Source organism: Babylonia areolata, chromosome 9, assembly GCF_041734735.1.
Source record: "Babylonia areolata isolate BAREFJ2019XMU chromosome 9, ASM4173473v1, whole genome shotgun sequence".
Lineage (NCBI taxonomy): Eukaryota > Metazoa > Mollusca > Gastropoda > Neogastropoda > Buccinidae > Babylonia > Babylonia areolata.
The window spans coordinates 16,396,125-16,408,624 of record NC_134884.1 but is presented as its reverse complement, the minus strand read 5'-3'; the positions used below and the strand labels follow the sequence as shown (position 1 = coordinate 16,408,624).

Here is a 12,500-nt window from a genome sequence, read left to right as displayed (position 1 = left end):
AGTGTGGTTTTGATATTGATGATGATGATGGTGGTGGTAGTAGTGGCGGTGGTGTGTGTGTGTGTGTGTGTGTGTGTGTGTGTGTGTGTGTGTGTGTGTGTGTGTGTGTGTGTTTGTGTGTAGTGTGACTGTGTGTGTGTGTGTGTGTGTGTGTGTGTGTGTGTGTGTGCTTTTCTGTGTGTGTGTGTGTGTGCTTGTCTGTCTGTGTTGTTGTTGCTGCTGCAGCATCAGCAGTAGTAGTAGTAGTAGTTGTTGTTATCTGATGAGGTGAAAATTAGAGGTTTCTCTCGCAGTTTGCACTTGCAGAGAGGGAAATAGTATGCGTCGACAAAGTCGTCCTCGGAAAATTCTGTTAGATAATATTTCTAAACCTCCCCCCTCTGACCCCCCTCCCCTCCCCATCTTTGCGAATTCATTTTCAAGTGTGTGGCCGCAAAAAGAAAGTGTGTGTGTCAATGCACCCAGCAGCATATAAATTATGTTCTTAAAAGTAAGATACAACAACAACAACAAAACCCAGTTCTCAAACAAAGCTCAAACTCTAACCAGGCAGAGTCAGATCACATTAAACGAGATCAAAAGAAATTACTCGGTGAGGAGAAATGGCTTTACCAGTTTTTTTCTGCCCTCAACACATCATACTGAATGCTGGCTGGGACAGATGCTCCAGATGACAGGGCGATGAGTTTGACCGAGGCTTCCTCACAGAAAGGGTTGATGAAACTTTTGATTGCATCCTGAGTCCTCATGACGTTGCTTTCGCTCTTCAGTATCTCAGAAGGACGCAAGTCACGATGTCTACTGCCAACCTCATCACCTTGTGCCATGCCAACCATGTTGAGAGTTGCATGAAGATACTTTGACTTCTCATGGGTTGTCCTGACCCATCTGTGGTAGGCCTCCTGGTTGGACAGCAGTCCCGTGAGACCAGCGCCACCTCCGCCAGCTCCTCCTCGACTTTTGGCGTGCTTCATGAACGTTTCTTCCATGGTTTTGTCCACTGCACAGCGATTGCCAGAAATGAAGGACCTTGCCACGCTGAAAGCACCTCTCTGCAGCATCTCCTTGGCTCCAGGATGTGACAAGTCAATGTTTGCCAAGAGGACTGAGAAGAAGGTCAGGTAGCGTGAATAGTTTTGTCCATCGAAACTGAAAAAGAGGTCTGGCATTTGGGACATCGTTTGTGCGTAGAGCAGGAAGTCGTTGATTTTGACAGCCTCAAGGAGCGCAAGGACAAGCCATACATGATCGATGTACGACAACCAAAATTGTGCAGTTGGTCCAAAGGCTCTTTCTCTGACTCTATCTCTGAACTGTTCGTACTCTCCCATGAAATTGGCGATAGCTTCATCTTGCTGAAGCTCAGTCAATGTCTCTTTTGAGAAGAAACAAGAGGCTGTCTAGAGTTTGATCGTGCTCTCTTCTGACAAGGTCGGAAATGATGTGTCTTCATCTCTGATTTCAAGATATTTTTCCAGCACCGAGCGTTCTAGACTCTCAAGCATTGTCTTATGGTAGAACAATGCTCGTTCATAATGTTTTCCAGACGGCACCCCTTGCAGAGAACCAGAAGAGATCAGGTCTGCTTCCAGAAGGATATCTCCGAACCTAGAACCATCCAGCTTTTTCCCAAGAATCTTGAGGTAAGCACATGCACGGTAGAATGTACCGATCAGAATGATATGCTTCTTGTACCAGTCAGGGTGGTTCCAGACGATCGGGTAGACTTTCGTACAAACCCCAAGATCAAACGTAGTGATAACGTACTCTTGTCCAACCTCTCTCGTGGCCTCCTCTGCAAGTCTCAAGCACTCCTGGACTGTCTTGTACTGGTGATGGGATCATGGATCACAGGGTAGTAGTCCAGTGTTGTCTTCTTTGCTGGGTTCTGCCCACACTGTGAAATGAAGCCAGCCCACGCTGGTATTTCCTGATCTGATATGCTGCTGTATTTCCGGAGAAGAATCCATTGGAGGTTTGAACTTTGAACTTTCTTGAGAGCATCTTCACCTCCATCAACTGTCCAGTGCCTAACTGCAAAAGGTGGGCATTTCCGCTGGGTTACGAAGCACTCTGGTAAATCCTCTTGTGCCAAATGCAGAGATTGCTCACCGGTTCTTGGAATGGATGGCATCACGCGGTACCACCATGGTCAGTTCCTTCAACTTCTTGCAGCATGATGCCGTGTGCTGTGTGAACGGAACTCAGGCCGTGGACTACACTCAGCAGTTGGTCAAAGTTGTCAATGGAATACAGATGGCGTTGTCGGATTTACTGCGATCTGTGTGCTGAGCACGTTTGAGGCTTCTTCCAAAGCTTTCCCGATAGCACCCACCCCCCCCCCCCACACACACACACACATGTGCTCACTTGGAAAGTGCACATAAACTTTATTTTTTCATTAAAAAGATCCATATGAATTTGTAAAGAATTAAATTTGCGTCGTAGCCAAATAGGGGGTAAGGGAGATAACCCGGCGACAGAGGACAACAGAATAGGCCCATGGTGATGTGGCATAGCTCAAAAGAATCTCAAGAGACTGTTCTTTGAAAATGCGGTGTACTTTGTTTCTAATAAGTTTTCGAGAGAGACGATTTAGTGCAGATATTTTGGAAAATTCACAGTTCGCAACGTGTGACAGACGGTGGGTACACACGTAGCTTCACTGCGGTCACCTTACTGCATATATTGTCGTTCTGATTATTGCATATCGTGCAGAAGGCATTACTGTCAACAAAAACATAAAGGAAATTCTCGTAGCTCAAATAACAAAGACACAGGTGATCACCAAACTCATGGAATGTTTTGGAGCGACGAAAAGCAGCCACGGCACCTGAGATGGGTACCCTTCAAAATTAAGCCAGAAGGGACAGTGAGTCCCAAGATCTTTTATGTTAACATGATTTTTCGTGATCTATTTACTCTAAAGCACCAAAAAAATACATATGAAAAATTTATTAGGGGAGGGGGGGGGGGGGGGGAGTGAAAGGTAGACCGTTTCTCCTGACAGACTAAAAAGGGGTGTGTGGGGGGGTGAAGGTGGAAGATAAAATCGAAACGCCATCAAAGGAAATCCAGTTCCAAGGGAAACCACTCCTTTCTGTTTCCTGGGTCACTGTGACTTATCGGTCGTGTGTCGAACCTCAAAGACGTCAACTGAACTCAAATCACCATCGTCAGACAGTTTGGTCATGCAGTGAAGAAAGCTCTTTAATCTGCTGCGCGCAATACTTGCCATTTCGGGCACATAATCGCTGGGACAATTAGGTGTTTGAGACACAGAGAGAGAGAGAGAGAGAGAGAGCACTGAACACTGAAAAGTTTAATGTCATCAGCTGTAAAGCCCTTTTCTATTTGCTTTATCCCACGCAGACATCAAACTTAATTTTGTTGTGAATAACTTTCCTAAATATTTATATCTGTTGATTACTTTTGTTTCCCTATCTCCATAGCACCATTTTCCATAAGTCGAAAGATGGCCTCCATTGCGGAAAAAAAACTATGATATTGGTCTTATCGAGATTTACTGTTAGTTGTCGTCTGTCTGTTTCTTACTTAGGGCATTTAATTGATATTGTAATTGATATGGGTGTGTCAGACAAGAGAACAACATCATCAGCAAACAGCATCAAGAACAATTCTGTTGCGCCAGGTATCATTTGTATTCTATGCCTGCCCTTCTTTGATAACTCCACTACCAATTCATTGATGAAAAGATAAAATAGCTGTGGACTTAGCATACAACCTTGTTTAACGAGAGAGACAGACAGTCAGACAGACAGACAGAGACAGAGAGACAGGGACAGAGAAGAATGACGTATTTCCAAGCCTTGCTATACAATTATAGTGAATGGTCGTTTTAACGTCGTCTCTTTCGCCGTTCGTATGGAGAGTTAAGACGGGCATAAATCTAGAGGACCACTCTGATAGACGTCGTTTTCTTAGAACCAACCTATTCCTTTTCTATCTGTCTTTCTGTCTGTCTGCCTTTCTCTGTCTGTCTGTCTCTGTCCTTGTCTGTCTGTAAGCCTGGTTATCTGCAGTCAATCAAAAGACAATGCCTCTCGATTTAAAGGATTTTCATCTTGTGGATCACGAAATACTCATAAAAATTATGTGAGTATACTCAAAGGCACTCAGCTGTCTCATTTTTTCCGGTATCACACAGAATACAGTATGTCTTCTTAAAAGACATGTACTCTTCTGAAAGACATGTAGATTACTGTGTACCGCAAGGCTTCATTCTTAGTCCCGGGTTCGAACCTCGGTAACGGCACCTTGTGGATAAAGGGTTGAGATTTTTCCGATCTCCCAGGACAACATATATGCAGACCTGCTTGTGCTTGCACCCCCTTCGTGTGTATACGCAAGCAAAAGATCAAATACGCACGTTATATATCATGTAATCTATGTCAGCGTTCTGTGGGTTTTGGAAACATGAACACACCCAGCATGCACCCCCTCCCCGAAAACGGAGTATCGCTGCCTGCATGGCGGCGTAAAAACAGTTATACACGTAAAAGCCCACTCCTGTGCATATGAGTGAACGTTCGGAGTTGCAGCCCACGAGCGAAGAAGAAGGAGGACCCATGTGTGTGTGTGTGTGTGTGTGTGTGTGTGTGTGTGTGTGTGTGTGTATTTTGTGTGTATGTGCGCATGCTTGCGCGCGCGTTCGTGATTGTGTGAGTGTGTGTATGCATGTGTGAGTGCATGTGTATGTCTGTGTGCGTGCATGTGTGTCTATCTGTGTTGGTGTGCGCGCGCGTTTGCACAGACGTGTGTTGTAAGCATGTATGTATGTTTATATGTATGTATGTATACATGCATGCATGTATGTATATATCTATGTATCTATACATATGTGCCCCCCCCCCCCCCCCCGAAGCCCCTACCGCTCCCCCCGCCCCCTCACTCCACCCCCCTCCCACACACACACACACAAAACACACCGACCTGTATGGCAGAGCTGGTGGGCAGGGTGAAGGTTCCATGCTTGTTCTGGATGCGGGCGTAGGGCAGATGGGCACTGCCGGCGGCACTGACGGCCATGTAGCCCAGCGAGTAGCGCAGGGACAGCACCAGGCCCGACATACCGTTGTTGCCCTCACCGTACATGTGGACCACTGAGGGGCCCCACGGGCTGTGTGCGTGGGGGGAGGGAGAGGGGGCCAGGCAGGCAACACACACACACAGACAGAGACAGAGACGAACATACATTCGTCTTTGAAGATCTGGTGATGAGGATGAGGATGATGACAAGGAGGAGAATGACGATGGTGATGATGATGATGATGATGATGATGAAGATGTTGGTGGTGTTGGTGATGACGATAACAATAACAACAATCATCATCATCGTCATCGTCATACTACTACTACTACTGTTCGTCCTTCGGATTCCAAGATGACCATGGCTTCAAGAATCAGATGAAAGATCAGTGGCTGTGGGTCCCGTGGTGACTGATGAGGCCAACCCGGGCCTTGAAGGCTCGCCCACATGTGGGACATAAGTGAGTGTGTGCTGTCGTGGCAGTGCATGCTGCTCGGGCCTTGCACACAGCAAGCCTTCGATGCGCGTCGGTGATGCGCCTGGCTTCAGCTGCACGGGTACCTATGGTGATCTTGCTGCGCCAGTCTGGATGGTCCAGAACAAGCGTCTCCCACGTGTTGATGTCGACGCCCAAGTCTTTGAAGGACGCTTTGAGGCAGTCTTTGTGGCGTTTCTTCTGTCCTTCAACTGAGCGCTTGCCCTGACACAGTTCTCCGTACTGCTTATGCAGTCGACTTTCTGGCATTCTGACCAAATGTCCAGCCCATCTGGCTTGGGTTTTCTGCAGAAGGGTATAGACGCTGCAGAGGCCAGCTCGTTCCAGGACTTCCGTGTCGTGGACTTTGTCCTGCCATCTGATGTGGAGGAGTCTGCGGAGACAGCTCAGGTGGAAGCAGTTGAGCTTTTTGATGTGTCTGCTGTGGACAGTCCAGGTCTCACTGGCGTAAAGGAGGGTGGCAAGGACCACTGCACAGTAGACCTTCAGCTTGGCGGAAGCGCTGAGTCATCTCCACTCCCAGACATTCTTCCGGAGTCTCCCAAAGGCGGTGCTGGCTTTGGCGATCCTGTTGTTGACATCATCGTCTATGTTCACTGCGCGAGAAAGCGTGCAGCCCCAGGTATGTGAGGTTCTGCCCCTTCACAGTGAAGCGCGGGTCCTGGCATGGCATTGATAATGATAGTAATGATAATGATAATGATACAGCAACTACTACTAATCCATCACCTTGCATGCTACAAACAAACAACAAATACTACTACTACTGCTGCTACTTCACCGACTGGCATGCCGCAAACAAAATCGCATTGTTGGCAACTACTACCACAACTACAACTACTGCTGCTGCTGCTGCTGCTACTACTACTACTACTGGTGCTGCTGCTACCAATACCACTACTACTGTATGATTTTCGATTTATGTTCGTATCTTGTTATGTACTATTCCCCCCCCCCCCCCCCCCCAATATTCTTTGTGACCCCGGTACACTTGGTAATAAAGATATATTCTATTCTATTCTACTACTGCTGCTGCTTATATTACGACTTCTACTACTCCTTAAAATGCAAATAAATGAATATATAATTATCTAATTTATATTGGCAACTTTCAGTGCAAAACATGCCGGAATGCGCACTGAAAAACAAAACAAAACAAAAAACAAAAATACAAAAAAAAACACAACCTAACGTGAAAAATATGCATGTAAACACCAGCAATTCATGACATCCAACCAAACACACTAACAGTGATTTCTGTGATTTATGTACGTGTGCATATAGAAACACGTCACCTACAGCACAACGCTAAACCAACACATCAAACACCAGGATACCAAAAGGATGCAATCTCATAATTATCACGATACTTGACACCAGTTGCACAATACTTGACACCATACCACAATATTGATAACCATTATCGCAATACTTCAAGGAAATAAAGAACATCCCCACACCACGACCACGCTGTTGTTTCTCGTTTTTATGTACTATTCCGTGTGTGTGTGTGTGTGTGTGTGTGTGTGTGTGTGTGTGAATTACATATAAAAATGTATTCACTATTTTCATAGTTTGAAGGATGTAGGCACAAACACAGACAGACAGACACACACACACACGCACACGTACACACACACACACACACACACACACGTACACACACACACACACGCGCGCGCGCACACACACACACACACACATCACCCCGGGGATCTAGACAGTCAATGTGCACAGACACACAGACAGAGAAAGATAGCCATGCACGCGGAGGTGGACGAGTCGCACGTATTACGGAAATCACACACACACACACACACACACACACACACACACACACACACACACAAACACACACACACACACACACACACACACCTCCTATCAAATATGCATGATACTGAGGACGAACGGCAACACATCCTCCCAAGCACACTTTAGGTATCCGCCCTGACATGAGATGCCAAGATAAATCATTCACTGGCTGTTTGCACTTTCCCGTTCCTGTAAAATGCATATCCCCCCACCCCCACCCCACCCCACCCCCATTAATCTCCTCCGTGGGTGGTCTTGGGAAATCAACGTATTGCGATTTTGTTGAGTCTGACAGAACGCTGCAAAACATAAAGTGAGGTCTGAGAGCTTGGCACCTGGGGCGACGTCCAGAACCAGTTTGCAGAGACCTCTGGTGATTGATATGAGTTAGGTTTGGTCGGGCAGGGGACACGCGTTTCATCATTATTGAAGAACCCGTCTCCGATAGGAATGAATGCTAAGGGCAACCATAATCTCCCCCCCCAAAAGTGCTGTCAATATTGAACAGTTTAATATTCATGATATTCTATCATCTTTCTCGCACCCTCTGCCTCCGGTTTCTTTCCTCAAGGTATCTTTGGAAAAAAAAAGTGTTGTTTGTTGTGTGTGTGTGTGTGTGTGTGTGTGTGTGTGTGTGTGTGTGTGTGTGTGTGTGTTTAATGACGGAAGAGTTATTTGTTATTTATTTGCACCTGTTACCTTACACCTCCTCGCCTTCTCTTTTTCATCTTTTGCCACCACGGACTTTCATCTGGTTGCTACATCCCCGGCCGTTGAGTCCTGAATTTCCCAAAAACCAAACGCTAAAGGCACAAAAACAAAAACAAACAAACAAACAAAAACCGATATAACCTGGGCCGGTTTGTACAAAGACATCTTTTGCAGTACACTAAGTTTGTAGTTTAGCGTTAAGAATTTCTCTAAGTCTACGGAATTTGCGTTGACTTGGGACAAAGTCTTAACACTAAGCAAACTTAGCGATTGTTAAGATCGGCCGCGCAGACCAGTCCTGGAATATTCGGGTACAGAGGACAGATTGCGCAAAAGGTAAATGGGGTGACTGGGAGGAAAATTCTCCGAAGATAATTTTTCTAAACTTGTTTTTATTCAGTTCACATGTGCAAGGTGGTAAGCAATCACATTCATTTGTCTTTTTTTATTATTTATTTTATTATTTTTATTTTTATACTCCAAAGAGAATTGCCAAATGCTCAAGCATTCAAAAAAGAAAATGGATTGCAGAACAAAAGAAAGAAGGGGAAAGGGGAGGGGGGGGGGGGGGGCGACAGAGATTAACAGACGGACAGAGACAGAAAGTAACAGAGAGACAGTCAGAGAGAGAGACAGAGATAAACAGAAGCATTCTGTTAAACTTGAAACAGAAGACGTTCTTTGAAACCATGACAGCCAATAGATGTTTTAACTTGACAAAGGTCCCGCTGAACTGTTCAGGTTTTGTGTGTTGATTGCCTGTTACAAGACAGAGGGGAACGGGGAGAAATCTGAACACAGAGAGGTGTCCGGCTATAGCTGTTTGTGCAAGTATGGAGAGAAAGTTTTATGCCACGTCAGATCATGTTGCTTGTAGCTTAGCTGACCGCGGAGAGTCCGATTTCAGGACTGATTTTTTTTTTTTCCACGTGAATGGTATGCTCCCTTTGTTCATGTGGACTCTCCTGGAGAGACTTTCGCTCAGTTTGGTTTCGCAACAAAGCAATTATTGTCTTAATAGAATAGAAAAGAATAGAATTTGTCTTTATTACCAAGTGTACCTGGGTCATAAGGAATATTGGGGGGTGCGGGGGGGTGTGGGGGGTACATAACAAGATACGTACATAAATCAAAAAATCATATACAAGCACAAATACAGTATAAATTAGGATACATACAAGTGCATATCAATATAAAAGCTTGTACATACTCACACATGCACGCACTATCTCTCTCTCTCTCTCTCTCTCTCTCTCTCTCTCTCTCTCTCACACACACACACACACACACACACACACATACACACACACGTTTGAACAGAAGCTGCATATTACATGTGGATGGGGCTGATGACTTGTTCTTCAGGTTCCTGGTTGTTGATTGCACAATTCAATTAATCATACTGGGTTTGTTCGAGAGACAGGGCATTGACTGCTTTAGGGGGAAAGCTATTGGCGAAGCGATTGGCTTTTGTCCTTATACTTCTGTACCGTCGACCAGAAGGGAGCATCTCGAAAATCCCAAAAGCTGGATGCGATTCGTCCTGGCTGATTGATTTTGCTTTTATGAGTAGCCGCTTATAATATATGTCTTCTAGAGAAGGTAGATCAGCCCCGGTAATCTTGGTGGCAGTTTTTACGATTCTGTTAAGGGCTGCAACTTCTGCCTTGGAAATGTTTGGTGGGGGGGGGGGGGGGGGGGAGGGAGGGGGGGCGGGGGGGGGGGGGGGGGGGGGGGCTTAATAGATGGTGTCCTAAGTCTCTCAAATCAGAACAGACGCTACTTAGCACTACCGGCAGTGTAAAGTCTCTTCTGGTGTGTGGCTTTCTGGCGACCAAACATCGATGGTTCCCTGCGGACTGCCGGCACTGGGACTGGGACATACGAGCCCGTGTGTGGCTGTGTATTGGGGGGGACTCGGAATGAGCGGCGTGGGAGTAATGCCGCTGAAACGGTGCAGTAAAAAAAGAAAAGAAAAGATTTGCTGATTTTGAATGCTTAATTGTACACACACACACACACACACACACACACACACACACACACACACACCACCGAAATGACAAATTGATTGATATGGATACTTATATAGTGCCTATCCTTGGTCAGAGACCAAGATCTAAGCGCTTTACAAACACGGGGTCCTTTGCACAACAGGCTGCCTACCTGGCTAGAGCCGACTAACGGCTGCCACTGGGCACTCATCATTCGTTTCCTGTCTCGTTCAATCAGATTTCAGGCACACGCACACACACACTCCAGACAGACATGTAACATTTTACGTGAATGACTGTTTTGTTTATTTACCCCCGCCATGTATGCAGCCATATTCCGTTTTCGGGGGGCGGGGGGTGTATGCTGGGTAAGTTCTTGTTTCCATAACCCACCGAACACTGACATGGATTACAGGATCATTAACGTGCGTACTTGATCTTCTGCGTGCATATACACACGAAGGGGGTTCAGGCACTAGCAGGCCTGCACATATGTTGACCTAGGAGATGGTAAAAATCTCCACCCTTTACCCACCAGGCGCCGTCACCGAGGTTCGAACCCGGGACCCTCAGATTGAAAGTCCAACGCTTTAACCATTCGGCTATTCCGCCCGTGACTCAGGAGCAGTAATACAGGGTCTTCGCTGGCAGGTGATGTCAGGGGAAATCTAACATTGGTCAGTCCTCGTGCACTGATGGTAGCGGGTGAACGAACCGTTAATAAGCTGTGGCTGTATGCGGGAATCTAACATTGGTTGTCCTTATGCACTGATTGTGGCGGATGAACGAATCCTTAACCCTTTCACCGAGAGTCAATTTAGAGTACAAAATTCCCTTGTGGTATAAACACAGAAAAGACAGTGGCTAAGAATAGCTGGGGATTCCCCCTGCGATGTATAGAAATTATGGCCTATCCTACCAACGAACATTAAGAGCAGTAGGTTCCTGTATAACAGACCAATGAATGGTCACCTTTCAGTGATATGGGTCCTCTACCACGCCTGTGCATAAATGCGAGCTTGGCGGTGAAAGGGTTAATAGGATGTTGCTGTATGTGGAGAACTGAGATGAGCGACGTGCGAATTATATCAACGGGAATATGTGGCAGAGATAAATACATGGTACATAAATACCGGCTGACATACAAAAGAAAAAATAAAGAGTCGCCGTGTCTTGTCCTGTTCTACCTAATCAGCTGACGGGAAGATGACAGCAACCTTGGAAAACCGGGCTAGGTCAATGTCCAGTTTCTCGATAAAGATTGGAACTATCGATCAGTCATCGCTATATATAGTGAGTCAAGTACTTCCTGATGCAGGGAAGACACTGGCACACAGACGAACGTGGCCCGTGGCTCTGCTCAGCAAATCACGTCATTACCCGGTGGGATAGTCTGCACGCTTTACTTATTCTCTGACACTGACGGATTCCATTCCGTTGAATGTGTGTGTGTGTGTGTGTGTGTGTGTGTGTGTGTGTGTGCCGTGTTTATGTAAACAAAAGATTTAGGGAGGGGGTGGGGTTATTATGTCTCTGCTTCTCTCTCTCCCCCACCCCCTCCCTAAATCTTTTGTTTACATAAACACGGCACACACACACACACACACACACACACACACACACACGGCACAGAGAGAGACAGAGACAGAGACAGAGAGATAAACCCAGACGTTCCAACAAAAGACAAAAGCACAGACCAGACACAATGGGACACACAGCCCAATCAGCCAGCCGTTCAGCTCTTCTTTCTACCTTTCACCTGGTGCAGTCCCACTGCTCTAAAAATAGGTGGATAGCGCATGCCTTCTTGGCCCCTTTGCAAACTGAAGCCAGCGGAAGTGTTCAATCAGCCATTTTGCTACACGTGTTTGTACAGCGCGAAGCGGTAACTTCCGATATGTAGCCGAGCGCTCTGTTGAATACAGTGACTGCTTCACAGCAAGCTTTCACTTGCTCGCGGCGTTAATTTAGCTGACATTCCTGTGTGTGCCTCCACAGCAATCTTGCCCCATGTGCCACTGCACTGTTTTCCTGTAATCACTTTGGAAAATAACCCATTGGCAGATATCAATCAAGACACCACATTTCGCATGTCGTGGGGGCAAGCATAACACGATTTCATCGAAGATACACGGTTACAGTTCAGAAAGTAGGACCAGTTAGCAGACAACTTCTCAACGGACTGATACGAATATCAGTATGGCGTCCAGTTGGCTTCAGTTTTCCTGGCCAATGAGCTATCCATCTACTTTTAGATCCAATGGACTGGCACAAAGACGGACGTGCCATGTAGCAACCGTGGCTCCGCTCCGTATCGGCAAATGACGTGATTACACGGTGGCGTAGCCTGCACGCTTTGCTTAGTCTCTGACACTGACTGATTTAATTCCGTTCTGCGTGAGGGAGTGTGTGGAGTGTGTGTGTGTGTGTGTAA

The 12,500-nt window shown here is 46.3% G+C and overlaps 1 protein-coding gene across 1 annotated transcript in view; it reads right to left on the bottom strand.

The window, feature by feature from the left end:
* LOC143285751 (uncharacterized) overlaps positions 1–12,500 on the bottom strand; it is a 46,992-nt gene that overhangs the window by 25,102 nt on the left and 9,390 nt on the right. Inside the window, exon 4 of the mRNA XM_076593165.1 lies at positions 4,954–5,140. Coding sequence (XP_076449280.1) covers positions 4,954–5,140 — 187 coding nt within the window. The remainder of the gene's footprint in view (positions 1–4,953; positions 5,141–12,500) is intronic.